At 43.0% G+C, this 27,988-nt stretch overlaps 1 protein-coding gene across 11 annotated transcripts in view; it reads right to left on the minus strand.

The window, feature by feature from the left end:
• The window catches only part of TRIP12 (thyroid hormone receptor interactor 12), a 200,965-nt gene that overhangs the window by 47,092 nt on the left and 125,885 nt on the right, over positions 1–27,988 (minus strand). For 4 of the 11 annotated variants that reach the window (XM_077488549.1, XM_077488548.1, XM_077488544.1 and 1 more), the window contains 12 exons: positions 20,745–20,840; positions 20,550–20,642; positions 20,281–20,442; positions 18,372–18,440; positions 17,108–17,273; positions 14,823–14,940; positions 14,482–14,638; positions 7,083–7,236; positions 4,637–4,898; positions 2,133–2,251; positions 1,720–1,924; positions 1,408–1,508 (listed from right to left, as the gene is read on the minus strand). In XM_077488549.1, the coding sequence (XP_077344675.1) occupies positions 1,408–1,508; positions 1,720–1,924; positions 2,133–2,251; positions 4,637–4,898; positions 7,083–7,236; positions 14,482–14,638; positions 14,823–14,940; positions 17,108–17,273; positions 18,372–18,440; positions 20,281–20,442; positions 20,550–20,642; positions 20,745–20,840 (1,702 nt within the window). The remainder of the gene's footprint in view (positions 1–1,407; positions 1,509–1,719; positions 1,925–2,132; positions 2,252–4,636; positions 4,899–7,082; positions 7,237–14,481; positions 14,639–14,822; positions 14,941–17,107; positions 17,274–18,371; positions 18,441–20,280; positions 20,443–20,549; positions 20,643–20,744; positions 20,841–27,988) is intronic. The other 7 variants (XM_077488552.1, XM_077488550.1, XM_077488547.1 and 4 more) reach the window with 3 other exon arrangements.

A 27,988-nucleotide genomic window follows, 5' to 3' on the forward strand; every position in this document is an offset into this window, starting at 1 on the left:
TGCAGTTCAGACTGGATGGGGCTTGGCATGTCCAGATACAGGAACGGCTATAACCAAGGCACTGACCCTGTAGCTGTCTCTATAGACGGCAGCAGGAGAGCAACATGCTTTGAGTTTTCAGCTAAAAAGGTGGGTGGGAATAGGTCAGCCAAAAGGCTGAAAGGGAAAGCCTGTCTTGCCTTATCCATAACACTGGCCCTACTAGAGGTTCAGGCTTCACGCATCACAGCGGGCATACCTCCAAATGGGTCTTCAGGGTCTGGGAACTAGAGAGATAGACCACAGCCCTGGAACTGTAAAGCATGCACTTCATGCCAAAGTGAGCCTCCCAACACAGGATCCAGTGCTCGAAGCAACGTTACAGGACAACCTCACAAAGTGTGGCCTGGTTGCAATGTACACACTGAGGGTTGCGAATGCGGAAACTGCTAGGGCAATAGGCAGTCAGATCTTCTGGGAGACACATGGGTCCCAGAAGATTGCAGGGACCACTCAGAACACACAGCACGACTTGCGCATGGCGCAGTAGGGAACCTGAAGGATTAACTTCCCGATTCCCTTATTAGCAATGCCGGCGCCTCCACTCGGAGCTGAGACACGGGTCAGCTTCGGGTGTAAAAGTCAGCAGCTGCAGTACTTTTTTATGCAAGTACCCAAAATTTGACTTCAACCCTTGGCAATCTTTTGTACAGCTGTACTCAAATCAGGGTGGGCAAAACTGGGAGCCAAAATTAGATAATTTGCATGAAAATGAGCTGAGGGAAGAAATTATATAATCGCACTTCATTACATTATATTACTTCTGCAGTCAAAAACAAAGCAAATGCTGCCTAATGGTCAATCAGTGGCTAATCGGTGTAAAGCCAGCACCGAATGAATAGGAGAAAAAAAAAAAAAAAAAAACACCTTTAAAAAAAAGGTCCATGCACACTGGGCTTAAAAAAAAAAAAAAAAAGTACGCAAGTTCCCTTAGCAGGAAAAAAAGCTTATATAGGAGCGTTTATGTACAGCCGTTTAGCGTTTTTTTCTGCCAGAAAACTCCTCTCAAAAATGCAAACCAGGTGGTTTTTTTTTTTGTCCTCTAAATGCTGGGCTTAGAGTTCCAATAAAAAAAAAAAAATTAAAAGTCAGCAGCTACAAATACTGCAGCTGCTGACTTTTAATAATCTAACACTTACCTGTCCCAGGGTCCAGTAATGCGGGGAACAAAGCCTCACTCGTCTAGTCTCCCCCTCCTCTGTGGTGCCAGCATTGGCACTGTGGGCACCCGGCTGTGGCTTCACAGCCGGGCACGCACTGCGCATGCGTGAGGTGACTTGCTGGGCAATCAGCTCGGACCTCGGAGAGGAGCACAAATAAGACATCTTAAAACCAGTACAGTAGTAAAAAAATCGAATAAATGTGTACCTTGATTGTCAGCTTTATCTTCATCTCGAGGAGGGGAGTACTTAGGCCTCCTTGGCCCACGTTTAGGCAGTCTTTTTCTTTTTAAGACATCACTAAGTCGCCTATAGGAGATAACAAGTATTTAATATACAAAGAAAAAAAAAAAAGCGTGTTTTTTCCATATGTAATTTCTCAATCCCTTGCCTAGATGGTGGGAAATACCAATGTAGATCGGTTTCTTACATATCGAATGAGTACAAATAAAACTATTAGCTTAAAACTTTCATTAGCTGAATTTGCTAGTTGGAAAGGCGATTGACAAGCTTCCCTTACCCTTGTGGACTGAGGTCTAGCGAGTCATCTCGGTGCTGGAGGCTGGGTGAACCAAGGTCAGCAGCTGCATTCCCAGCTGCACTACCAGTTCCAGTATTGATGATGGCAGCACCGGCTAGAGAGCCAGAGCCATTGGTGCAGACCTTTGGAGGGCTTGTTAGCAGCGTCTCAGATTCAGCCAAATTCTTCACTTGGTGCATCACACCTGGGAGAGAGACAGTGTTAAGTACAAAAATATGCAAGACATACAGAAGACCTACAGTTACACTGGAGTTAAAAAGAATTTATAAAAAAAAAAAAATTGAGATATCCATCTCTATATAGATCTCATGATCTTAGCATTACACAAACCGAATTAGAAAGAAAGACAATATCCACCGCCCACCCACAAACTGAGCAGATAATTTTTATACCTTCTCTCCTGAAATACACACTGAATATGTCTGGCAATTTCTGCATTAATATCTCTGCCATCTGAAGAGCTCGCACCACAATTTTGAGGTCTTGGCTTGACAACATAGAAGCAATATGACTGAAAAGGAAGGAAAAAAAAAAAAAAAAACACCTGTTAAACACAACCAGAAAAAAATCTAAATAGGGCTCATTCTCATACTGCACATCTCTAGGTTCAAAATAAGTTTTAAAAATGGGGGGGATTGTAATATTCTGCACTAGAAATACAGCAGCAGGAACAGGGCTAATTCATACAGCCAACACAGATATTTGACATCAAGGATCAATATTAGAGCACACACACTCTATTGGTTTAGTTGTCCTACTTTTCTCAAAAGGAATATCCAGGTGGGTAATTGCACAATTAGAACATTAAAAACAATAAAAAAAAAAAAATGGTAAAAAAAAAATTGCCAATACATGGAAAGAATCTATATAGCAAAGGCTGTGAAACAAATAGCAATCCAAATTTTTAAAGGACAGCGGACAGATGTGAAAGTGGTAGGCAACACAGAACTACCATTTTTAGGTTTCATTCACACTGACGCGAGTATTTTCTGCAGTTTCTTGCTGGCAGATTTAGTAGTAGATACTGCATAAAATACTAGGGATGCACCTATACCATTTTTTTTTTTTTCACAATGAGTACAACTACCTATATTTTTAGTACACGCCAATATCTACTGCAACTGCTTTGTTTTAACTTGAGCTGTCAATGGTACAAAGCATTGAAAAGTTATTTACAAATTCATTTTTTTTTTTAATTAAGCACTTTTTCAATGTGACATGTGTAAGTGTATATATATTCGGTAAATACGCAAACAAAACAAAAAAGTTTTAATTACATAGTTAGTAAGGTAGAATAAAGACACCAGTCCATCCAGTTGAACTTGAGTGGGTGTCTACAATTGCCCCTATCCCTGTACATTGCACACTCTCATTGGTCCTTACCCTGAAGGAGCCCACAATCCAAGGTTCCCATTCATATACTAGGGACAATTTTGGACAGAAGCCAATTAACCTACCTGCATGTCTTTGGAGAGTGGGAGGAAACTGGAAAAACCAAGCAGGCACAGGGAGAACATGCAAACTCCAGGCAGGTAGTGTCCTGGTTGGGATTTGAACCAGCGACCCTTTTTACTGCTAGGCGAGACTGCCAACCATTACACCACTGTGCCGCCCAATGGCTTATCGTTTATAAAATGGACACAAAGAAAAAAAAAAAAAAAAAAAAAAAGCAGGAAAACAATTAAATGGAGGAGAATAGGGAGTTGAGGCCAATTAGAGTAAATTAAGGGTTATTAAGGGGTTAATCAGAAGAAAATGTGTCCATCCCTTTGATCTACAGATGAAGAAACAGAATTACACAAAAAGACAATGTTTTTTTATTTTAGCATTTCAGGGCTGAGCAATGTTAAAGCGGATCTCCACCATAAAGTGGAAGGTCTGCTCATCGGAACCCCCCCCCCCCCACCGGTGCCACAACTGGCACCTTTCAGGGGGGAGGGGGCTGCAGATACATGCATAATCCAGGTATCTGCACCTACTTCTGGGACAAGCTAGCCACAGATGCCGCCGCCCCCCCCCCCCCCCCCATTGTGTTCTGGGAAACACACAGTGGGGACCATTGGAGATGTGCAGCGTGACTCACGCATGCGCAGTAGGGAACAGAGCAGTGAAGCCGCAACACTTCAGTTCCGGACTCCCTGACAGAGGATGGCAGCATGGGCAGCTGAGAGACGAGCGATTGCTCGTCATCTGTTGCCGACATCGCTGGACCCTGTAACAGGTAAGTGTTCATTTATTAAAAGTCAGCAGCTGCAGTATTTGTAGCTGCTGATTAAAATTTTGAAAGGTGCAGCTCCTCTTTAATAAACATTGCGGCTGCTTTTTTTTTTGGTTGGTTTGTTGACAGCTACAATTACCATACCATTTCAACACTGGTGAGACTCACTGACGGCTCAACGAACCGAGCCTGAAAGCATCCATTTCAGGTATTGGAGCATTTGCACAAGTACCGATACTTGTGCAAATACTCGGTATCGGCACAGATACTGATAATATCGGTGCAACCCTATAAAATACATACCTAAAGTACTTGCGTCTACATGCATTTAGACATGTACAAATCTTTACAATGACTTTACAGTTGTATGCACACACAAGTTCGTATACTTATATGTGCAGTTCTAGAAAAAGCTGTGTCTTTTTTGTACACTGCTAAACTAGGCACACATTTTCATTTGTAGGTATAGCTGTGTGTGTGGCCCCTTTGATTCTCCATGTAGGACCATTTGAAACAAAGAGGCCATACATATTAGATGCCTGTGTGAATGAGCTCTTAAGAGCCAATAGTTTATAGAAACAAACACGCCATCAGTGCTAAAAGAAACAGGAATGAACATGAATTTACCACAAAAAAATAAAAAATAAAAAAAAAGTCTACTGAAATTTTGCTTCCTACCTGGACACAGCGTGGTTCTTTAAAACATCTTTTAGGAGTTCAGCATCAGCAAAATAAATGATCCTAAGGATTGCTCTAAGGCACTTGTGTCTGACAGCAGGCCCCGCAGAGGAGCTGTACACTTCATAAAGCACTCCAAACAAGGTCTTAATAAAAGATTTGGCCAGCTCTGGGTCTTCTTTCATCAGCTGCGCTCTGGCGTCATCTCTTTTTAGCTCAGAATGTCCACCTGGAAGCAAAGCTACTCCGTCAGGAAAGCCCACTGCAGCAAAAATAATATCTCATAATATACACACACAGAGATTATATTATATATATATACACACACAAAATCTATACATACATTATGTTGACATTAATGCACCCCTGCTGTATGGGTGTACAGTGAAGGTAAGAAAACCATACCTTTGGAGGATAGAACACGCCACTGAACCTCAGTAGCTCACCAACAACCAAGCTATCAGTTCTGGCTAAATGAATAATGAAAGAAGCAAATATTTTTTTACTGCACTTTGATGGCAGCTTGATCTTCCTTTTGGACTCTATCACACCAAGTACACTGAGTTGTACTGAACAGTGTTGACCAACACAGGTTTAAGTGCCGGGTCTGTGTGGTCTAAAAAATGCAGCATGTCTGCTAATTTTTTGCAGAACAATGAGCAAACACGTGTCAATGCACTGCAAAAAATTCAAGTGTAATTTTGTGACATTTCAGTAAGGCCCGTTTCTTACTAATCAGTTTTACTTCCATTTTTGCCTTACCAAAAGCTGAAGAAAAATGCATGACCATTAAAATCCTATGGAACTATTCATACCAGTCAGTTGCGGGTCAGTTGTGTTTTTAAAAGTCCTGCATGCTGCATTTAGACGCAGTAAACAAAATGCATTAAAAAGGCACTTTCGCCTTTTGAGTCACATGTCCTTTTTTCACAGGACAAAATGCACCAGAAGCAAGGCATGGAGCAGTGTGAAAGCAACCTAAAGTTAAACACTGGAGAATAACAATCACACTCCTCCTACACAACGCACACCAGTGAGCACACTCTACATTGACCATAAGGTGCCCCTGCAGGTGTGAACAGGCCCCTATGCCCTATACACACAACCGGTTTTCTCATCGGAATAAATTGATTTTTCCGATGGAATTGCGCTGAAACTGTCTTGCCTACACACAATCACACCAAAGTCCGACCATCAAGAACACGGTGACGTACAACGGGACTAGAAAAAGGAAGTTCAATAGTAAGCAACCAATAGCTTCTGTCTCGTACTTGCTTCAGAGCATGCGTTGTTTTTGGTCCATCGGAACAGCATACAGACAGAGGTTTTCCCGATGGGAATTGGTTCCATCAGAAATATTTAGAACGTGTTCTATTTCTAGGTCCATCAGAATTTTTGAAAAAAAAAAAAAAAATGTCTGATGAAGCATACACACGATCGGAATATACGATGAAAAGCTTCCGTCTGACTTTTTCTGTCGGACATTCCGCTCGTGTGTACGAGGCATTAGAGTAGCACTGTTAACTTGGTCCCTTTTTTAGCCTGCATCTACAAGTGAGCAAAGTGATTTTGAAGCAGAAAAAAAAAGCTCATGATGAATGGGGGTTTAAAGTTTACTAACAAAGAAACAAAATTCATGTTAAAGACTAAAACAATAAAGTGTATTTCCACTTTTGCAGCAAAATTGGGAAACCCACCTTATATTTATTACATGTTCTCCTTTACAACAATCTTGTAGCTTAACATTAACTCCAGCACTGAAAAATCCTATTTAAAAAGGATGGTCTACGAGTGGGCTAGGGAGCTTAATTTGCCATAAATCATTCTGTACTCTGCTAGCATATCTCATTGTCAGCTGTATGGTAATGAGGAAGAGTATGTCCACAGTCAATGTGGGGACAGAATCACAGAAATTGTCAAATCTTTGCAGTCCTCCAAACAGTCTTCAGTTTAAAAATCCCTAAACCCATAATTTTGTTAGTTTGTTTAGGTATACTGTGTAAATGGGAACACAAACAATGTGGGGTTTTCTAAAACTTGACTGCAAAACTGGAATTATTATTATTATTATTTTTTTTTTTTAAAAGGCATTCCTTCCAAACCATGTACTTTCTAAGCAACAGAGGAACTCTTACTCTACAGCTATCAGAATGCATGGGGGTTCCATGCTGATGTACATACTTTCCATAGGAGAATGTTTGGATGGTCTGCTCTCATGACAAAGCAGCCAGCCAATTAGAAGTATAGAAAAAGGGGAACTTGGCGTATGGGTTTAGCGGTATAAAAAAAAACTAGACCACTCATCAAGGCAATATGTCTTATTACTGTGCTGCACTTCTAACCAAAGGTGTGTTTGACATTAAAAGAAGATCAGATTGACAAAGAATTTCAAAAATACAATTTTATAACTAAACAAATAGAAATGAAAGACTTGGTAGATACTTACTAGTGTTTGCATTGGCTAGGGGGTTAGGTTTTCTCTGAATGGCGCGTGCTGTTCCGGTATCCTCGTTGATTTGCTGCATAGAATTAAAATCAATAGTATAAACACGCCCCAGTGTAGACAAACTTATCTCATCCTCACCAACCTGATGGGCTGCCTGAGAACACAGATATAAAACAGAGAGATAATCCTTGAATAGAAAACACAAAACTTCATCACGCACAATGTTAGGATCCGCTTTGTCCCCTTTGGGTGCTCATAGCTCCATAGTTCAGCTTAAGTAAAAGAATGCAATTCCACTGAATTACAGCACAGTACGGTTTATTTGAAGTATCTCAAGGAAATTTCTCTTTGGATCTTCTTTCAAGCTTTAACAGTATACGAGAGAGAGTGCTGATAAGTACTGAGCCTAAGAGCCGGTTCACACTGCGGGCGATGCGAGGCGACACGACTTGCCTCGATCTGACAAGTCGCCCCCCGTTCTGTACAATGGAACCGTTATGAGAGGAGCGACTCGAGTCGCTCCGACTCAGAAAAAAGGTTCCTGTACTACTTTCGGGCGACTTGCATTGACTTCTATACAGAAGTCATCTGCAAGTTGCCGCTGAGGTCGCGGCGAGGCAAGTCGGTGTCGCCTCGCATCGCCTGCAGTGTGAACCGACCCTTACCCAGAATTTTTTTTTAGCAAGGAAGCTGTAAACTGCAGGGTGTACTGGCCAATTTGTCTATATTCAGTGTTGCAAAAATCAACTATGATTTTAACTTCTTTCTTATTCAGGTTCAAAGGGAACATGGCAACACCTCCAGGAAAATTCAATGGTGAAGAGCATAGGACCATAATCTAGCTCCAGTTTCTTCAAGGGAAAGGTGCAAAGCAAATGATGAAATGTCACAAACTTTGTGTGACAGTGACTCTTCAAATGCAACAGTTAAACGTTGGGTTGCCAATTTTAAAACTGGTAATTTTAGTGTTGAAAGTGAGAAACCCAGTGCAAGGCCTGTTTGTTTCTGTGCCAGTAAATGTGAAAGTCAGATCATGGAGGACGGCCAAATATCAGCCAAAAATATTGCTACTTATCTGGGAATATCACGTGAGAGTTGGTGCCATTATCCACAACAACTTGGAAATTAGAAAGCTTGCAGCAAAGTGGATCACAAAGCTTTTGTATTTTGCAGGCACAGGGACAAACAGGCCTTCTACTGGGTTTCTCACTTTCAACACCGAAATGGGCAGTTCTAAAATGGACGACCCAATGTTGCATATGAAGGGCCACTGTTACCCAAAGTTTGTGAAATTTCATCATGGATCCGTTTTGCACTTTTCCCTTGGAGAAACAGGAACTTAACCACTTGAGATCCGCGCTATAGCCGAATGACGGCTACAGCGCGGACCTCCTTTGCCGGGACTACGTCTATTGACGTCGTCCCGTGCATGAGCGGCCTGCACGCCCCTTGAGGGGCGCGCGCGGCGCGCTCTGTGATCGGCGAGTCTATGAGACTCGCGTGATCACTGATCCGAGCAAGGGGTCGATCCCGACCCCTTATTACGTGATCACCTGTCAGCCAATGACAGCTGATCATGTGATGCAACGGAGCCGGCATCAGTCCCGATCACGGCCAGCCCTGCCAGTGCCCACCTGCCTCCTGCCAGTGCCCACCTGCCCCCTGCCAGTGCTACTTTAATAAAATATAAGTGCCACCCAGCAGTGCCCACAGTGCCACCCAGCAGTGCCCACAATCTGCCTCAACTGTGCTGCACCCCGTGCCACATATCCGTGCCCATCAGTGTCATCTACCAGTGCCCAGCAGTGCCACCCAGCAGTGCCCACAGTGCCACCCAGCAGTGCCCACAATCTGCCTCAACGGTGCTGCACCCCAGTGCCACATATCCGTGCCCATCAGTGTCATCTACCAGTGCCCAGCAGTGCCGCCCATCAGTCCCATCTATCAGTGGTACCTATCAGTGCCCCTTAGTGCCACCCATCCGTGCCACTCATCCGTGCCACCTTATCTGTGCCACCTTATCAGTGCCCACCAATGCAGCCCATCAGTGCCCACCAATGCAGCCCATCAGAGCCCACCAATGCAGCCCATCAGTGCCGCCTCATCAGCGCACTTCAATGAAGGAGAAAAATGACCTGTTTGCAAAATTTTATAACAAACTATTAAACATGATTTTTTTTTTGCATCTTTTTTTGTTTGTTTAGCAAAAAATAAAACTCCGAGCTGTAATTAAATACCACCAAAAGAAAGCTCTATTTGTGGGAAAAAAAATGATAAAAATTTCATTTGGGTACAGTGTTGTATGACCGCGCAATTGTCATTCAAAGTGCATCAGGGCTGAAAGCTGAAAATTGGTCTGGGACTGAGGGGGGTTTAAGTGCCCAGTAAGCAAGTGGTTAACCACTTTCAGACCGGACCATTTTGCTGGCTTAAGACCAGTGCACTTTTTGCGACACTGCGTCGCTTTAACCGACAATTGTACGGTTGTGCAACGTGGCTCCCAAACAAAATTGGCATCCTTTTTCCGCCCACAAATTAGAGCTTTCTTTTGGTGGCATTTGATCACCCCATCAGTTTTTATCTTTTGCGCAAAAAAAAAAATTAAAAAAAAATCGCAATAAGCGATCATTGGTTTGCGCAAAATTTACAGCGTTTGTGGCATTTTTATTAATAATTACTTTTGTGACTGCGACATTATGGAGGACACAGTGGACATTTTTGGGACCATTGTCATTTATACAGCAATCAGTGCTATACAAATGCACAGAATTCCTGTGTAAATGACATTGGCAGTGAAGGGGTTAACTAGGGGGTGGCAGTGTAGGGGTTAAGTGTGTCCTAGGGGCGTGTTATTAACTGTGGGGGCGTGGCTGTGTGTTAGTGAACACGGATCTCTGCTCCAATCACAGGAAGCAGAGATCAGTGTCACTTGTTGCTAGGCAGAACAGGGAGATGCTGTTTACATCCGCATCTCCCCGTTCAGCCTCCTCGTGAGCCGATCACGGGTATCCCCGCGGCGATAGAGTCCGCGGGACCCGCGACCGGACTCACGGGGGTCCCGACCGGCGCGTGCCGCTGCCGTGCACACGATGGCAGAGCGGCAATTTCAAATGGACGTACATGTACGTCAATTTGCCTGCCTGTGCCATTCTGCCGACGTACATCGGCGTGTGCCGGTCGGGAAGTGGTCAATTATGCCCTATGCTCTTTCACATTACATTTCTCTCTAGGTGCTGCCATGTTCATTTTGGACCTGAAAAAGTTAGTTAAAATCATAGGTAGTTGATTTTTGTACCACTGACTACAGACCAATTGGCCAGTACATCCTGCAAGTTACAGCTTGCTTGCTCAATTTTTTCTTGGTAAGATGCAATACTTATCAGCACCGTACTGTGCACAGCACTCAGCACAGTATGTGAACCCTCACCTTGTAAAACAACCCATTTAGTTTGCCACTTAGAGAGCTTGGGGTGGAGATTGCAGGGGGGCCGGTAAACAGGAGGAAGAAACAGAATACGCTAAGCTCCCAGGTAAAAGGCAAACAAGTAAACTGAGCATGCTGAAATGGATGTGCTTTTATGCTTTGGGGCAGAGGCGTAACCAGAACCCTCGGGGCACTGTGGTGCAAGAAACCTTGAAAGACCAATACACGGTGCCGCAGCACCCCCACCCCCCAACCACTGATCCCGGGGCCACTTTTTACAGTCTTGCAGGAGGATTCTTTAACATGCTCTGGCAATGGGCCCACTTCCTACCATCGTGGGACCCCTCTAAGGTGGCAGAAAGCAAGAGATATGTCACCAGGAAATGCCATATAAGGGTCTGATGCAGTGTCAGAACTACCAAGGGTTGCACTTGTGGAGGTCCCCAGCCATTGACAGCGCTGGTCTGGTGTCTGCCTCTACAGCAGCGGTGGCTGTCTATTAAGACTCAGTGCCAGTTACATTATGGAGCTGATGGGTGCATGCAAGGGAAGGCTGGCACTATTGGTTGAAGACAGCTGAGCCCCAAACGGTCACCTAGCAGTGGTAATGCTGCATAGCCTTCTCTGTTAATACGCAAATTGGGATGTGATCCAGGCGATGTGATCCAGCCAGATCTAAAAACACAGTAATGGAATCAAGAGCACAATCACATTTATAATCAACCATATGTTCAGCAGCCATGTGGACTCCTTGCCAGTAAGGTGGGGGCTTTGATCAACTGGGAGGCATCACCTGGATAGAATCCTGACCGGCATGTCAACAGAGAAGGCTATGCAGCATCACCACTACTGAGCAGGTGGATGACAGGTCTGTGTCGCTATGCAGAGCTAACAAGGACACAGCCCAGTTCTTTGTGGGGAAGTCGAATGGAAATGGACCGCCTGTCAGTTTGTCATCCTATCTTCCGGATGGATGTGAAACTGAGGGGGGAGATGGGGGCAGATCACAGCATATTGCACTGCTCACTCACACAACAGGGCCGAGGCAGGTAGATTGTGGCTCAGGCATCTGACATAGCCAGGAATATGTAGCCGGCTGCTGTTTTTCATATTTCCTGCCCACACATCCTCTCACAGCTGCACGCCAGGGATAGGAGATGCAGGGGGAGGTTGAGGTTGTACTCCTCTCCAGTCTGTGCGGGGAGGGGGGAGTAGCTCGCTGGGCTGCCACAGACAATTGCCTGAGCTGCAGCCACCAGTCTCTACAGGCCGATTCTCCTGTCCTACGGAATGGAAAATCTGGCTGTTTCTCTCTCCCCCCCCCGTAACAAAGATAATGGGAGGTTGGCAACAGTGATGGAACTCCAGGGCCCGGTTGCAAGTGTGACCTCTGCGACCCTGGTAGTTCCGTCACTGCCTTTAGGCTGTCAGTTTGAAATAGGAAAGCAGGGGGACTGGCAGGAAGCAATACAAAAAAAGAACACGACCCTTCATGGAATTTTTCATAGAAGTACATGCCAAAACAGACACATCAGGAATATGAAATATTGGAGTAGGATACACTTTAATTGTCCCCATTTTACCACTCCATTAGTACTGAAAGTGAATTGAAATGTAACATTCCAAGAGTTTTCCCCAGAGCAAGAGGTGACAGGATATGTTGGGGATGGTGACATCTTTTTCAAAAGCTTTGTGACAGTCCAATTACCTGAAGGTGCCAGCCTATAACCCAGGATTTATGAATTGTCAGCCTGTGCCCTGTACCGTACAATCAAGTTTTCCTCTAAGCTTCTGCTTTAAAAGCAGAAAGCCACCCAAAAGGGGAAGTTCCGCTTTACTAAACGCATCCCTCCACCCCGCCATATTCGGCTATCAGAAGATCATGCCTAGTTTGCACAGGTAACGGCTCCCACTTCCGCTGGATCGCCTAGGCGTTTTCCCCAGAAAATGTCCCCCTCCTGCAGTCTTCTGGGACAGGTCCCAGAAGACAGCAGGACTTTCACAAAGAGCAGCGCATCTTCTGTATGCTTGGTTAGCAGCTGATTGTGAAGCCGAAAGCAGCATAGCCAGCTGCCCAGTTAGGATGCCTGCAATGGAAACCTGTAGGCTAGTGATGCACAAGCCCTGGTAAGGACACTGGACACTGGATAAAAGTCAGTTACAGTATTTATAGCTGCTGCCTTTCCTAGGATACATTTTCAGCTGAATCGTGAAGTGGCAGAAAAAAAATAAAAAAAATAAAAGAAGGAAGAGGGTTAAACATGTGCAGAAGTCTCCATCAGCACCCAAAGAGGACAATACATCACCCAATGTCATAACAGAGTAACAAGCCTTCACACATCCTAAACAAGAATAGTTAAAAATGTCTTCCAAACTCTCACATAAAAACTACAGCACTCTACTTGGCTTATGAAAAGTGGTGTACAGTTATAAGGAGGCCACAGCAGACTTTTTTTTTTTTTTACACTAAGAACTTGCTGCCCAGGGCAATGACGACATTTTTCATATACATGCATAAAAATAAATAAAATGTGCATTTCTTTGCAAGAAAATTACTTAGAACCCCCAAACATTTACTGAAAGCAGAGGGCCTGGAGAAAAAAAAAAAATGGTGGTTGCTACAATATTTTATCACATGCAAATTTTCAGTAAAAAAAAAAAAAAATACACTTAAATGCATTTCAGTGCACACAAAAACACAATAGAACCCCCAACTAAATTCTTGGTAATATATAAGATTGTTATGCCAAGTAAAAAAAAAAAAAAAAAAAAAAAAGTACCAAACATGTTAAGATTTAAAATTACACACCCCTACAAAAACGTCGACAAAATATGATACCAAAAATAAAAAATAAAAAGCCTTTTACAGGTTACCACTTTAGAGTTAAACATGAGCTCAGGCCCTAGAATTACTGCACTCATAAAAATATTTACTTTTTTGAAAAAAAATTCACTTAACTGCCATAACAATAGATGAACATTTGCTTGAGCAGCGATAGGTACTCTTTATTGAGAGATCTGGGGTCTGTTAGACCCATGATCCCTTCTTCGCCCTTTAAGGAAGCCAATCAAACACAGATTGGCTGCCTCCCTGGCCAGTAAAGCAAAGAATCTAAACCGGAAGTAATGAAACTCTAGTCACTTCCAGGCTCCCCAGTTAGGGAGGGGCTGCTGTAGCAATGATTCTGGTATAACCATTTGCTACTGATTTTGTACAGATGTGTCCAAAGAGCTGGAGGTGGTTAAAAAAAAATATTTGAATTGATTGAAATTGCCCAAAGTGGGAACTTGAAAAGGTTACTGGGGGAAAACATATACTGGTTTATACATGTCAGCCCAACTATTACTTGGTTTATCTCTCGGATGAGGAGAGATGCCATTTTGTCTCCTGGGCAGAATGGAAATCCTGGTACAGTGAAGCTGAGCCTATTCAGCATTGATGTAATGTCACATCCAGACCTAGCAAACAAACCTGTGTCAGAATAGCAGCTTCTATCACAGGCTTCTTGTAGAGTTAATGCTGTGACAAATATCCTATAGCTGTTATATAAACACACCAGTTTTCATAAACTTATTGCAGAGTCTTTATATATGTTTCTAACATGCATTCATCCATGCGAGAGCTCAGAGAAAAGTACAAGGTTAAAAACAAAGAAAAGAAAAAGGTTAAACAAATAAGGTAAAACAGCAGCAGCCATAACCTTTAAACAAATTACAGCAGATTCACTACTTAAATGGCTATATAAAAATATACCCAGTACATTCAACAAGGATATTTTATTTATATCCATATATACATATTAATATATATTACACACACAGATTATAATAAATAATTATCTATCTATACACACACAGCGTACATGAAATTGGTCATGCAAATTCATGCAAAACTAGACATGACAGACATTTAGGGGTGTTGACTGGGGGTAAAACAGCAACATTACTGACTATGAGACACAGAAATCGTATTACCTCAATGATGCGACTATCAATTCGGCTGTATGGGTGCCAGAGACCGCGGTCATCCCGCCACTGCCAAATTGCTCCATCTGTATTTTGGGCACTTCCTTTCTTTAACATTGTGTCAACTGCAAATATTCCTTCCTTCGGCAAGCATGGCATCAACTCACTGAAAAAATATATCAATAATGGTATCAGTCAAGACAAGAAGTGCCTATTAAAATCTTGCATCTTGACTCCAGCAAACACACCAGGAGCTCAGCTACTAAAGCCTCACAGTTGACAGTACAACACAAAAGCAATCCTATAAACTTAATGATTCAATAGCAGGCAATGAAACAAGCAGAACTTACCATATGAGGGAGGTGAGTTCATACAGCTCCTGGGGGCTTCGGGGGACCAGGTCAATTTGCTCCAGGCAACTACCATTTGAGGCCCCGCATAAAAGGAAGTGCAGAGTTTCTGCTATATCTGAAAAGAGAAAACAAGGGGTTTTCATTCAGAATATGCAGACAATCTGCAGCTACTGAGCTTTTACTAGACACATATTGGGGGAGATTTACCAAAACTGCAGAGTGCAAAATATGGTGCAGTTGTGCACAGAAACCAATCAGCTTCCAGGTTTAATTGCCAAAGCTTAATTGAACAAGTCCATGGATTTTACAAGTTGTGCTTAAATTAGACTGACAGTAGAATGTTAGTGAGGTCATAATACTCATTAATAAGACAGGTTTTTTTTTTTTTATTTCAGATAAATAAAATGAAGCTGAATACCACTGGTGAATGCCCAAGAGACCATCACAGCTCCAAATCAGTAGGAAAAGAAAAGCTGCCTACTCTGCTACAAAGCTAAAATCATCATTTAGGAAAAAAATAAACTGCTATATGTCAGAAAATATTTACTCAAAATGTAGGGTCCAAACTCATTTCAACTATAAAAACCCTTTAAACACTACTCACAAAATATGCCATAGCATTCGCTTTATGAAAGCTGAACTGCAGGCAAACTAAAAATGAAATACATACCTACTCAAAATTGGTATTTCTGTCAATCCTGTCCTGTATTTTGTTGCACAACACTTCAGTCTCCCAGACTGGATTTTTCTCTTCCCCAAAAGTGGAACTTCCGCTTTAAGATATCCTGACATACCACATCTGGCATGTCTTTTTTGACAAGTACCCAGCTCCCACTTCGGCCCGTGCCATCCAGGCGACTCCTCCTCTCTCCCTGCAATCTTCTGGGACGGGTCACCGAAGATTGCCCGGGCCATTCAGTATGCGCAGTGTGACTTGCAAATGTGCAGTGCGCACCTGGGTGCCCGCACTTGCAATGAGTGTTCCACGGACAGGCGGGGGAGAGAATGGAGGCTTTGGGCAGCCGCATCGGTGGACCGTGGGTCAGGTGAATGTGTGTATTAAAAGTCAGCAGCTACACTTTTTGCAGCTGCTGACTTTTAATAAACATGGGTCCAGCTGGAACACCACTTTGAGCACTTACAGTACCCCCCTTCCCCCAGCATGTGATTGGAAAACAAAAAGGAGAAATATAGTCCCGATGATCTCATCTGTCAATCTGCTCTTTCCTCCTATCAGCAGATCCCTGGTAAGCACATGAGCATGTCAACACAACTGAATGGTTCTTTGTGATGTGATGTTCTCCCTCTCTCACTGAACTCTGCTGTAAGCTGCATTCAATTGCGTATTTTAAATCTGCCTTAAAGTGAATTTTCATCCTCGTAATTAAACTTTTATCCTCTTGATCCCAACCCCGCTCGGCTCCTCAGCTACTTAAATACATTTTTTTGTTGTCTTTGTTGCCTTTTCTTGTCTTTTACTTAGAAAAGTTTTTGTTCCCCTGTGATTGTGTTCCCCTGTGATTGGCTAGGCGAATAACATCATTGTGCCCTTGGTACAAGTTACATGCATAGTCCAGGAGGCAACAGGAGCACTGCACATAATTCTATTCAAAGTGTGGGGGGGGGGGGGGGGGGGGGGGAGACGGACTGCAATTGAACACATCTGTCGCCCAATGATGTCACAGGTGAAGATGGCGGCACAGTAAGCCCAAGCAGCTGTATATGGGTTCAGGGGAAGAGTCTTTAATTTCAGCTTTAAAACCAACCTCCAGGAAAATTTTAAAAATCCACCCTTGCAGTGGATTCTCCAATCTACACTGCATGGGTTTATTGCTCATTATTTCTAGGGGGGTTCAAAACAGGCCATACAGTATAACTTAATTGATCCCTCGCTCCAGTACTCCTCCTTCAGCCCAAAAGCTACAGTCTGGAAAAAGCCTCAGCATCATCATGTAGAATTCACCAATAGAGGAGGCTGCCTTGTGACTGTAGGCAGCTACAGCTTACAGAGCAGATGCAGGGAACCATATGCAGTGCTGGGGGAAGCTAAGATTTTTACTCCTTAAGGCTCTGCCACAAGACTAAAAAAAAAAAAAAAAAATTAACCCGCGTGGTATGCTGTGGAGTGGCCCTAGTGCAAGGATGAAGTTTTTACATTTTTCTTGGGCTGTAAGATTTCCGCAACCAAAAAAACAGAATAAACCAATATATACCCCATGTATACATGTTTCATAAAAATAAATAAAAACTACAAGAATGCATTGAGGTCAAAAGAAACCTACTCTGCTTCATAAGCTGCACGGCCAGCGTGGGGCAGTTGGAACACATCAAAGAGAACATTCGGACCACCATGATGAACATGCCCGAGCTCAGGATCGGAGGTGTTACTACTAGAAGCTGCTGGATGTTGGTGAGCAGATCTCTGGAAGCCACTTGTTGGAGCAGATTCTGGATAAAAAGGTGACAACAGTAGAGTCTCATAAATGCTTTAATGATATATCAATGTATAAAGCAGCAAGCCTCTATAGAAATTATCACCCACATTTTTTTGCATGTGAAAAAATCTGCTGCAACGAATAGTGCACAACATGTAAAGTAGCAACAATGAAACCAGCTATGTTACACATAGTCACTCTGTATTGACACTGTGCTCTATGGACATATTCCCACAAAGTATGCAAAAGGAAACAAAATCCTTGCAGTGGATAGCAGAGACTAAGAGCATTAGGATTTTAATACAAGATGGTAGTATTTCTTAGATCAAGGGTAGGCAACCCCCGGCAAGTGGCAGCACGCAAAGTCTCTTTTGCTAGCACTTGACTCCTTCCTCATAACCAGAGGGAAGTGTCAGTGAGACACTAATGCATTCTAATTTCAGAATTCCCGACACCGCACCTGCAGCGAGAGGGGCACTGCACCCCCACACATTGTAAAAGATAGGAAACATTGGTTCTTTAACTTCGCTGTAGCTGCGATCATCAGCTTTTGTGATGGGGAAGAGATTTGGTACATTTGTGCTGAGGTGGGTGGGGGGGATGTGCTCCCTGTTACCAGGAGGAGGACTGTCTTGGCCACTGATAAAGCCAATTACAGTCCTGCTAGCCCCGCCCACCATCTGGAGGAAGATGACTCACTTGATTGCCACTACCAGTCTCAGAAAAAAAGGCTTTACTGTTAAAGCTTCTGTGAACTTTGTTGGGGCAGGCGAGCAGGGCGCGGTACAGCCGCGGGGGCAGGCGAGCAGGGCGCGGTACAGCCGCGGGGGCAGGCGAGCAGGGCGCGGTACAGCCGCGGGGGCAGGCGAGCAGGGCAGTATAGTTTGCAGGAATTGAGGCTGATCTGAGGTGCGAGTGCAGGATGTTAGTTTCTCGCTACTAAACCAGTTTACAGCATTTACTTTATAAAAAATCCTTTTTGTGATCGAGTGTGAAGTTGACTTTTTGTTCCAAAAATCGGCACGCTCAATTTCTTTGAAAACATTTTTCTCAAAATGTTGCATACGTCTTAGAAAAAATAAATATTTAGTTACTGCCTTGGTGCCATTACCTCTTCATGCTGGAAGTTATCTACCAGACGTGCAAAACATAGGCAAGTGCTTTCCACAGATTTCTTATCCTACAACAGAAAGAATAGGAAAAGATCCTTTATTAGGCAGTACTTGAAAATGACTTCATGAAATAGCAGAAAGATCAGCATAAACAAAATAGATGTCACAGTAAAGGGTTCTTCTTACCAAATTTTTTAGGAATTATGTAACAGTTAACGGTTAGCAATTCTTTAAACACATAAGGCCTAATCTAATGCACACAGAGTTTGAAAACACAGCTTGCACAGCCTTTTTTTTTTAAACCCTAGCTACAGCAGCAGGGGAATGACAGCTCTGAACTTAGAAGAGACGCAATACACAAGGCTTTTAGGTTCATTTAATCGCAGGGGGGATAGGATGCTCCCCAATAAACTGCTTTGAATGTTGCAGCACTTTACCACCGTCCCAGGCTACCTGGAGGAATGGAAGAGTCTAGGAACCATTATGCACCTTCATAGCACCACAAGTGTGATTAGGTGGTTCTAGAGCCGATTGGACTACTTTTACCTGAACGCCTTTCACTTGCTCTAAGAATCAATACCATTGGTTCACTGCTACAGAAGAAGCTGTAAACTTGCTTCAACCACTTAAATACCAGAACGTTTATAAATATACCATGGTAGACATGGAATGAATGACAGCAACCAAACGCCAACTTTGTCAATTACTTTCGTTCTGTAACAAAAAAGTTTAGTTTGAAAGTGCCCTACCACATAGAAAAGACAAACTATGGTTACTGTCTGCTCTCCACACAAAAAGATTAATTTCAACTTGCCTGTGAATTCCAGATCTTGGAATACAGTACAGGACATAGGCAAAGAGGGAAACCGAGATGTGGTTTGTAAGGCGGGCCATACATGGAGCAAATTTCTTTCCTGTAACCATGGGTGGGTGGTGGTGGGGTGAAGGGCAGGGGAAGTCGTTTACATTGTGAGAAGCCCAATTATCACTAGCGGCCGCTTGCGATAGACGCAAATGAAACTGGCAGGCTGGTCGATAGATCAACTTGGTACATTCAGCCTGCCCATTATTCAAATCTTGGCAGAGATTCGAAGTGTGTATGGCCAGCCTAAAACCAATGGTCTCCTTAATCAGAAGAAAAGAACGATTAAAAAAAAAAAAAAAAAAAAAAATGCACCTGCAGATACCAAAAGAAGCTTTGGGAATATTGTTCACTTAAATACTTTTTATGACCCACAACAGGCTCACGAAGTGAAAGAACCTACTTCTGAAAAAAGAAACAAAAACACCCACCTAGTTTATACAGCAGGCACCCTTATACTATTACAATGCCACATGCTTCCCCAATGATGAGGAGGCAACTGAGTCCCAGTTTGAGAACTTCATAAAGTCAGCAGTGGGAAGTTCCATCCCATGACGAAGTTCTATATTAAACTATAGTAAAGTGTTGAAGTTTGCTGGTGGGTGGGCGTTCGTATATATGATGTCTTTTTTTGCAATAAAAGTTACTTTTTTAACTAAATGTACACTTAGCGGCACATGCCAGACTTGGTGTACTTTCTCTGCATGCCTTGGTGCGGAAAGGACTTAGCCCTGTGCACATGCAATAGGAGTTAAATCTACCCAAGCCTAGCAATCAAGATGTCCAAAGATGATGAAACTGAAATACGACCAGGCAAAGATTTCAAGGAAGAATTATTTTTTTTTTTTAATTTTGAACAACTTTTCATTTAAATTAAACATTTCCTTTTTGGGTGCTGGACATATTATAGGATCTCCGAATTAAACACTTTATTAAAACAACCTATTGGCAGTTTAATAATTTGACTTTTGTTAATATGTATATTTTACTGCTGGCTTATAGTCAAAACACAATTATTACACAGTAGCAACATTACAGTTTCTCACCTGATGGGTCAATCTCTGTGTTAGCAGTGGCAAAGAGTCAGCAACAAAGTGGAACTCATCTGGACTGATGCTCTGGCAGCAGTTGGCTGCTATGGCTAAAGCATTCCTCTGAGCATTGATGCTGAAGAACTCTAGATAAAGGAGGCAATCAGCAAGTCCTCCCTGTAAATGAAAAGCCCATTAATATGTGCACATTTTGGTATACAAATACAAGCCCAGATGACCGCTAAGGCAGCACAAAATTGTAAGTAGCAGAGAGTCATACTTACAGCTTGTAGGATGGCTTTACTGTGCCTACGGGATAACATTTCCAGAGCAGTGAGAGCCTGTTCTGCTACATCTATACACTGAATGACCTGCAACTTTAACACATTGAAAAAAGAAAAAAAAAAAGTGTAATCTAGCCATTTATGTCAGGCCCAATGCAGTCTATTCCAGATATGGAAGGACAGATAAACCCCTACCTTCTCTAAAAACACAGGGATCGCATCAACCACCACTGCAGAGGACCTTGGCAGTGCCTCCATCATATAGGTTAAGGCTCGACATGCATGGTTCATCTAAAAATAAAATAATACCAGACACATGTCTTATTTCTAGATGGAACAAAATGGATACAGCCCAAACGACATTCTACGTACAATTAGTCTACAATTGCTTTAAAGTGGAACTTAACTGTATTTGAGCACCACAAACTGAAATGGTTATTAATTCACTTTAATATTCAAAGCAAACTTACCCTGCCCTGACTCCATTCATTATATTGTTGAGAAATCACGCAAACACTGAACACCTAACGACCCCCCCCCCCCCCCCCCGAGCATTTCAAGTCATGGCCACCTTGAGTGAGTAAGAGCAGATGATCCATGTAGCATTTAATTCCTGGAAGCCATCTACCCTTCGTTCAAGCATGCAGACAGGGTGAGAAAACCCCCCACTACCCTCCTCCAGAGGAAAGGAGAAAAAACAAAAACACAATGAGGACTCATGGGATGCATGACATTTTAGCCTAGGCCACAAACCAGAAAACAAATCGATTTCTTGACCAGTTAGTGTGGTGTAAGAATTAGTCATTATGTAATGTTTAAAAAAATAAATGGTTTGGTACATATAACCAGCTATATGGTTGAGGAACAAAATATCCAGTCTTCTCTGAGAACAGAAAAGATAATATATAAATGCGCACACACACACACACTATAAAAATTTTGATCGGATATGTACCAGACGCAACCTTTAATAACCGAAATTTTAACCGAGATTTTAAGAAATGCATGCATTATAATATTATGCAAGACAGACTCCTGTATCATTAGGCAGGTAGCTTTATACAGGCTACCCTGTGCCTGTGGTCACTAAAACATTTAGTAGCAGGATCATGCTTTTTGGATCGGTCATGATGGAGTCAAACAAAAACTAGCCCTTTATAGTAAAAAAAACAAAAACAAACACACAGCAGATAACTACCATAGGGGGGACAATTTAATTTAATTTATACTGTGAAAAAGAGAACGTAATCATATATATATATATATATGTATATCTTATATCATATGTATAAATAAGTATACCCCAATATAGGATATATGGGTATTTAAACTCAGAGTCAACCATGAAGCTAAATGAAGGGTGGAGGGGGATATAACTTGTATTAAAAGTCTGAGGCTTTTTTTTATGAATATAATCATTTTAAATATGCACAATACTGGTAAACTTTTACTTAAAAATTTGATTGTAATGCCTTATATTACCTCCAGTCTATCATCTTCCAGCCTCTCTGGGTTCAGATGCTGATCATCCCTGCACAGAGCCCTTAAAGTTATGGTAAACATTGGATTTTTTTTTTTCTTTTAACCACTTTCAGACCGGACCATTTTGCTGGTAAATGACCAGAGGTCTTTTTACACTTTGGCACTGCGCTGCTTTAACTGGTAATTGCGCGGTCATGCAATGTTGTACCCAAACAAAATTTGCGTCCTTTTCTTCCCACAAATAGAGCTTTCTTTTGATGGTATTTGATTGCCTCTGCGATTTTTATTTTTTGCGATATAAACGTAAAAAGACCGCAAATTTTGAAAAAAAATGATATTTTCTACTTTTTGTTATTAGAAAAATCCAATAAACTCAATTTTAGTCATACATTTAGGACAAAATGTATTCAGCCACGTCTTTGGTAAAAAAAAAGTCAATAATTGTATATTTATTGGTTTGCGCAAAAGTTGTCACATCTACAAACTAAGGTACGTTTTCTGGAATTTACGCAGCTTTTAGTTTACGACTGCCTATCTCATTTCTTGAGGTGCTAAAATGACAGGGCAGTACAAAACCCCCCCAAATGACCCCATTTTGGAAAGTAGACCCCCTAAGGAAATTGATAAGAGGCATGTTGAGCCCATTGAATATTTTATTTTTTTGCCTCAAGCGATTGAATAATGACAAAAAAAAAATTTTTTTTTTTTTTTTACACAAAGTTGTCACTAAATGATATATTGCTCACACATGCTATGGGCGTATGTGAAATGACACCCCAAAATAAATTCTGCTGCTTCTCCTGAGTACGGGGATACCACATATGTGGGACTTTTTGGGAGCCTAGCCGCGTACAGGGCCCCGAAAACCAAGCACCGCCTTCAGGCTTTCTAAGGGCGTCAATTTTTGATTTCACGCCTCACTACCTATTACAGTTTTGAAGGCCATAAAATGCCAAGATGGCACAAAACCCCCACAAATGACCCCATTTTAGAAAGTAGACACCCCAAGCTATTTGCTGAGAGGCATGTTGAGTCCATGGAATATTTTATATTTTGCCACAAGTTGCGGGAAAATTACAAACTTTTTTTTTTTTTTTTTTTTTTCACAAAGTTGTCACTAAATGATATATTGCTCATGCATGCCATGGGCATATGTGAAATGACACCCCAAAATAAATTCTGCTGCTTCTCCTGAGTACGGGGATACCACATATGTGGGACTTTTTGGGAGCCTAGCCGCGTACGGGGCCCCGAAAACCAAGCACCGCCTTCAGGCTTTCTAAGGGCGTAATTTTTTGAGTTCACTTCTCACTACCTATTACAGTTTTGAAGGCCATAAAATGCCAAGATGGCACAAAACCCCCACAAATGACCCCATTTTAGAAAGTAGACACCCCAAGCTATTTGCTGAGAGGCATGTTGAGTCCATGGAATATTTTATATTTTGCCACAAGTTGCGGGAAAATTACAAACTTTTTTTTTTTTTCACAAAGTTGTCACTAAATGATATATTGCTCACGCATGCCATGGGCATATGTGAAATGACACCCCAAAATAAATTCTGCTGCTTCTCCTGAGTACGGGGATACCACATATGTGGGACTTTTTGGGAGCCTAGCCGCGTACGGGGCCCCAAAAACCAAGCACCGCCTTCAGGCTTTCTAAGGGCGTTACAGTTTTGAAGGCCATAAAATGCCAAGATGGCACAAACCCCCCCCCCCCAAATGACCCCATTTTAGAAAGTAGACACCCCTAAATTTAGGGGTACACTAGTGAGACTAGGTAATAAATGGCGGGTGCCCTGAAACTATAAAAAAATAACTAACCAACCAGCGTCACCTGTAACAGTTATATGGTGATCACTGGTGAAAGGGTTAACTAGGGGGCAATCAGGGGGCTTTATGCGGTAGTATATGGGGGTCCCTGGCGCTATAAAAAGCTGCGGCGAACCTAAATACCTACCTGCCTAACTAGCGTCACCTGTGACACTAATACAGCGATCAGAAAAACGATCGCTTATTAGGCTGGGTTCACACTGGAGCGATGCGGGAACGCCACGAATGCCGGCGGGTTCCCGCATCGCATGCCTCCCGGCGGCAGTTCACACTGCCCTATGCGAACTGCTGGGAGTGTCAGTGAAATGTTAATGACACCCCCAGATCAGTTCGCATATCGCAGTGCGATCTGCAAACTTGGATCGCATGGTGTGAACACCCATGCGATCCGATTCTGCTGCGGACCAAAAAAAGGGTCCCGTGCGAGTTTGCGGCGGGTGCGACACGAATTCAGCCATACTATCTGTATAGCTGAACTCGAATCGCACAGAGATCGGATGTGATTTGCACTGCAGTGCGGTGCGAATCACATCCGTTCTCATAAACCGCTGCAATGTGAACCCAGCCTTAGTGACACTGGCGACGGGGGGTGATCACGGGGTTAAACCTTTATTGGGGGGTTAGGGGGGTACCTTAGAACTAAAGGGGGCTAACCCTAACTGCCCTAACAGTTATTAGTCACAAATGACACCTGCCGGGTGATCAGGGGGTTAAACCTTTATTAGGTAATAAATGGCGGGTGCCCTGAAACTATAAAAAAATAACTAACCAACCAGCGTCACCTGTAACAGTTATATGGTGATCACTGGTGAAAGGGTTAACTAGGGGGCAATCAGGGGGCTTTATGCGGTAGTATATGGGGGTCCCTAGCGCTATAAAAAGCTGCGGCGAACCTAAATACCTACCTGCCTAACTAGCGTCACCTGTGACACTAATACGGCGATCAGAAAAATGATCGCTTATTAGGCTGGGTTCACACTGGAGCGATGCGGAAACGCCGCGAATCCGCGGCGGGTTCCCGCATCGCATGCCTCCCGGCGGCAGTTCACACTGCCCTATGCGAACTGCTGGGAGTGTCAGTGAAATGTTACTGACACCCCCAGATCAGTTCGCATATCGCAGTGCGATCTGCAAACTCGGATCGCATGGTGTGAACACCCATGCGATCCGATTCTGCTGCGGGCCAAAAAAAGGGTCCCGTGCGAATTTGCGGCGGGTGCGGCGGGTGTGGCGGGTGCGGCGGGTGCGGCGAATGGCTGAACTCGAATCGCACAGAGATCGGATGTGATTTGCACTGCAGTGCGGTGCGAATCACATTCGTTCTCATAAACCGCTGCAATGTGAACCCAGCCTTAGTGACACTGGCGACGGGGGGTGATCACGGGGTTAAACCTTTATTGGGGGGGTTAGGGGGGTACATTAGAACTAAAGGGGGCTAACCCTAACTGCCCTAACAGTTATTACAGTCACAAATGACACCAATGCAAAAAAAAAAAAAAAAAAAAAAAAAATGACATTGGTGTCACTGTGACTGGGGGGCAGGGGTAATTGGGGGGGTGATCGGGGGGTAAAGGGGGGGTGTGAGTGTGCCTGGCATGTTCTACTGTGTGTGGGATGTGTTGGTGCAACTCACTGATCCGCTCTCCTCCGTGTCGGAACGAAAAATACCGACACGGAGGAGAGAATACATCACTTCCTCTCCTGTGTTTACATTACAGGAGAGGAAGTGATGTCACCGGGGATTTCCATTCGTCGGGAGCGATCGCGAGGGGGTGGCCATGAATGAATGGCCGTCCCCTCGTCCGGGATCGCTCCCGAACGAAAACCGACCGCCGCAGGCACCGGGCGGGGGCCCGATCGGGCCCCCGACCCGCGGGAGGCAAAGGACGTACATATATGTGCTTATGCCTGCCCGTGCCATTCTGATGACGTACATCGGCGTGAGGCGGTCGGCAAGTGGTTAAACAAACATGCCATACTTACCTGCTCTCTGCAATAGTTTTGCACAGAGCAGCCCCGTTTCTCCTTTTCTGGGATCCCCAACGCTTCTGGCTCCTCCTGCCTTCAGAATGCCCCTACAGCAAGCTGCTTGCTATGGGGTTACTTGTGCAGGCTCAATACCTAGCCACATTGTGTGCTTCTGTTGAGACACAGCGAGTTTTGGATCCGCCCCCCTGCTACCTACTCGCAGGCTGTGATTGACAGCAGCAGAGTCCTGTGAGAAGAGACAAAGCAGTGCTGCTGCTGCACAGATACAGCGCTAGATCAAGATCTGGATCAGGTAATGATACAAGGGGGAGAGAGCTAGAATCACTTTCTCCTTCTGCCTAGAACTACATGTTCCATGAGGCATTGCTCCCCACACGTTCACAAAGTCTTGGGCCATTATTGACACGTATGGATGGTGTACTGAGCTGTATGTGTGCTGAACTGTATTTCTGGTTGTGTAAACAAATAAATGCATTCTATATGCAAGACAACTGACCGATTATGAAAATATTTGACAATTCTTTTTATATGTGATTATGTCGATTAGTTGTTTTAGCCCTAAAACAAGTGTATATAAAATACCTTCCTATTTACTAAGGCTGGAACATTATAATTAAATATACTTAACGCTGATTGAGATAGTTTGGTTCTGCTTTAATAATGCTTTCAGACCTCGTACAAATGTAAGGCAAACGTTTATTCTTTTAACCTTAAAGTGATTGTAAATGATCACCTTGTAAAACAAGCTTGCAAGCCTGATCAATGGAGGAGAGTACAGTTTCCAGCATAGCTAGAGAACTGACCACTGTGTGCTCTCCTGCTTCATGTAGTCAGTTTTTGAAAAAGGGAAAGCATAGGCACTAACAGGAACACTAGGGATTTCACACAAAGGAAGCAATACAAAAAGAACAGGATACTCTCTCATACAAGTACATGATACAGCAGGCACATATCAAGAATATGAAGTGTTGGGGTAATAAAAAAAAACAAAAAAAAAAAACAAACACACTTACAATTTGTTAAAGATATTATTTAACAACAATTTTGTAAAAAGCAACATAACAGTTTATTTTCTTCTTCTTTGTAGTAAAGGGGGATATGAAAATGTACATATAAATTCTTCAGCCAAAAGTTGGAACAGCAAGTGCACATCCAGTACTCTAGAATTTCAAAAAGTCAGTTGCCTACTGTGCTAAGATCTGAATACTGGTATCTCAGATTACACACACAGCTGACTCAAAAGGGACACACTTCACTCCTCATCTTCTAGTAGACAGTGTCATCTATAAACTGCAGAAGTCAAGTAAAATAGCGCTAGAGTTGGGGCATTCACTGAACTAAAAGCTAATACAATAAAAGTATTTTATACAGATGCTAAAAAGTTTCAAGGGTAAATATAGTGTTCCATTTTATAGTCTATGTATATGTTTTTATGGGATAATGCTGCATCTGTTCTGCTCATAGATAAAAAAATGACGTCCATTACAAATTCTTGGAGGAAGGTTTCCCTTTCTGGTATCGCATGCAACCACCGCAAATTGGATGGAATTTTTTTTTGAGGCACTAGCTGGTAGGAACATGGATGGTGTATGTGTGTCACCTAGGCTTCTCACCTAAACGTGGCTAGGGGCTCCAAGGTTTGTGTTCGATGTTGAGAAAAATCAGTTTTAAATAAGCTCTGGTTTGGCTCCCAGAGCCTTGAGCTTTGCATAGAATGAAGCCTCAACCCCACATCTTTAGTGTGAAAGTTGATCTGCATCTTTACTTTCACTTTAAAATATTTAATGTGGACCAACTTAGCCCAAATTTCCTTCCCCAACATGTGTGGCCGGAGATTATGACATCATTAGCCTGCCTTTCCGACTCTGCCAATCTGAGGAAGCTTTGTATTAATTGATAAAATACAAAACTGCCCACAAATGGCTAAAAGCCACACAGCCAACGCCATTTTGTTCTGTGTCTGAGGCAGGAAGGTCTTGTCCCACACCCGGAATACAGTGCTGTATACTGGATGTAGCTGAGGCCCAGCAGACTCTAGTGATAGTTTGTTTGAACTATTCTGCAGGGACAAGGAGATGGGTTTTTTTACACTATGGGGTTGCTGTACAAAGCCCACTGCACTGAAACGGTTTG

Source organism: Lithobates pipiens, unplaced genomic scaffold (assembly GCF_037356315.1).
Source record: "Lithobates pipiens isolate NorthernLeopardFrog02 unplaced genomic scaffold, aLitPip1_a1.2 Scaffold_18, whole genome shotgun sequence".
Taxonomy (NCBI): domain Eukaryota; kingdom Metazoa; phylum Chordata; class Amphibia; order Anura; family Ranidae; genus Lithobates; species Lithobates pipiens.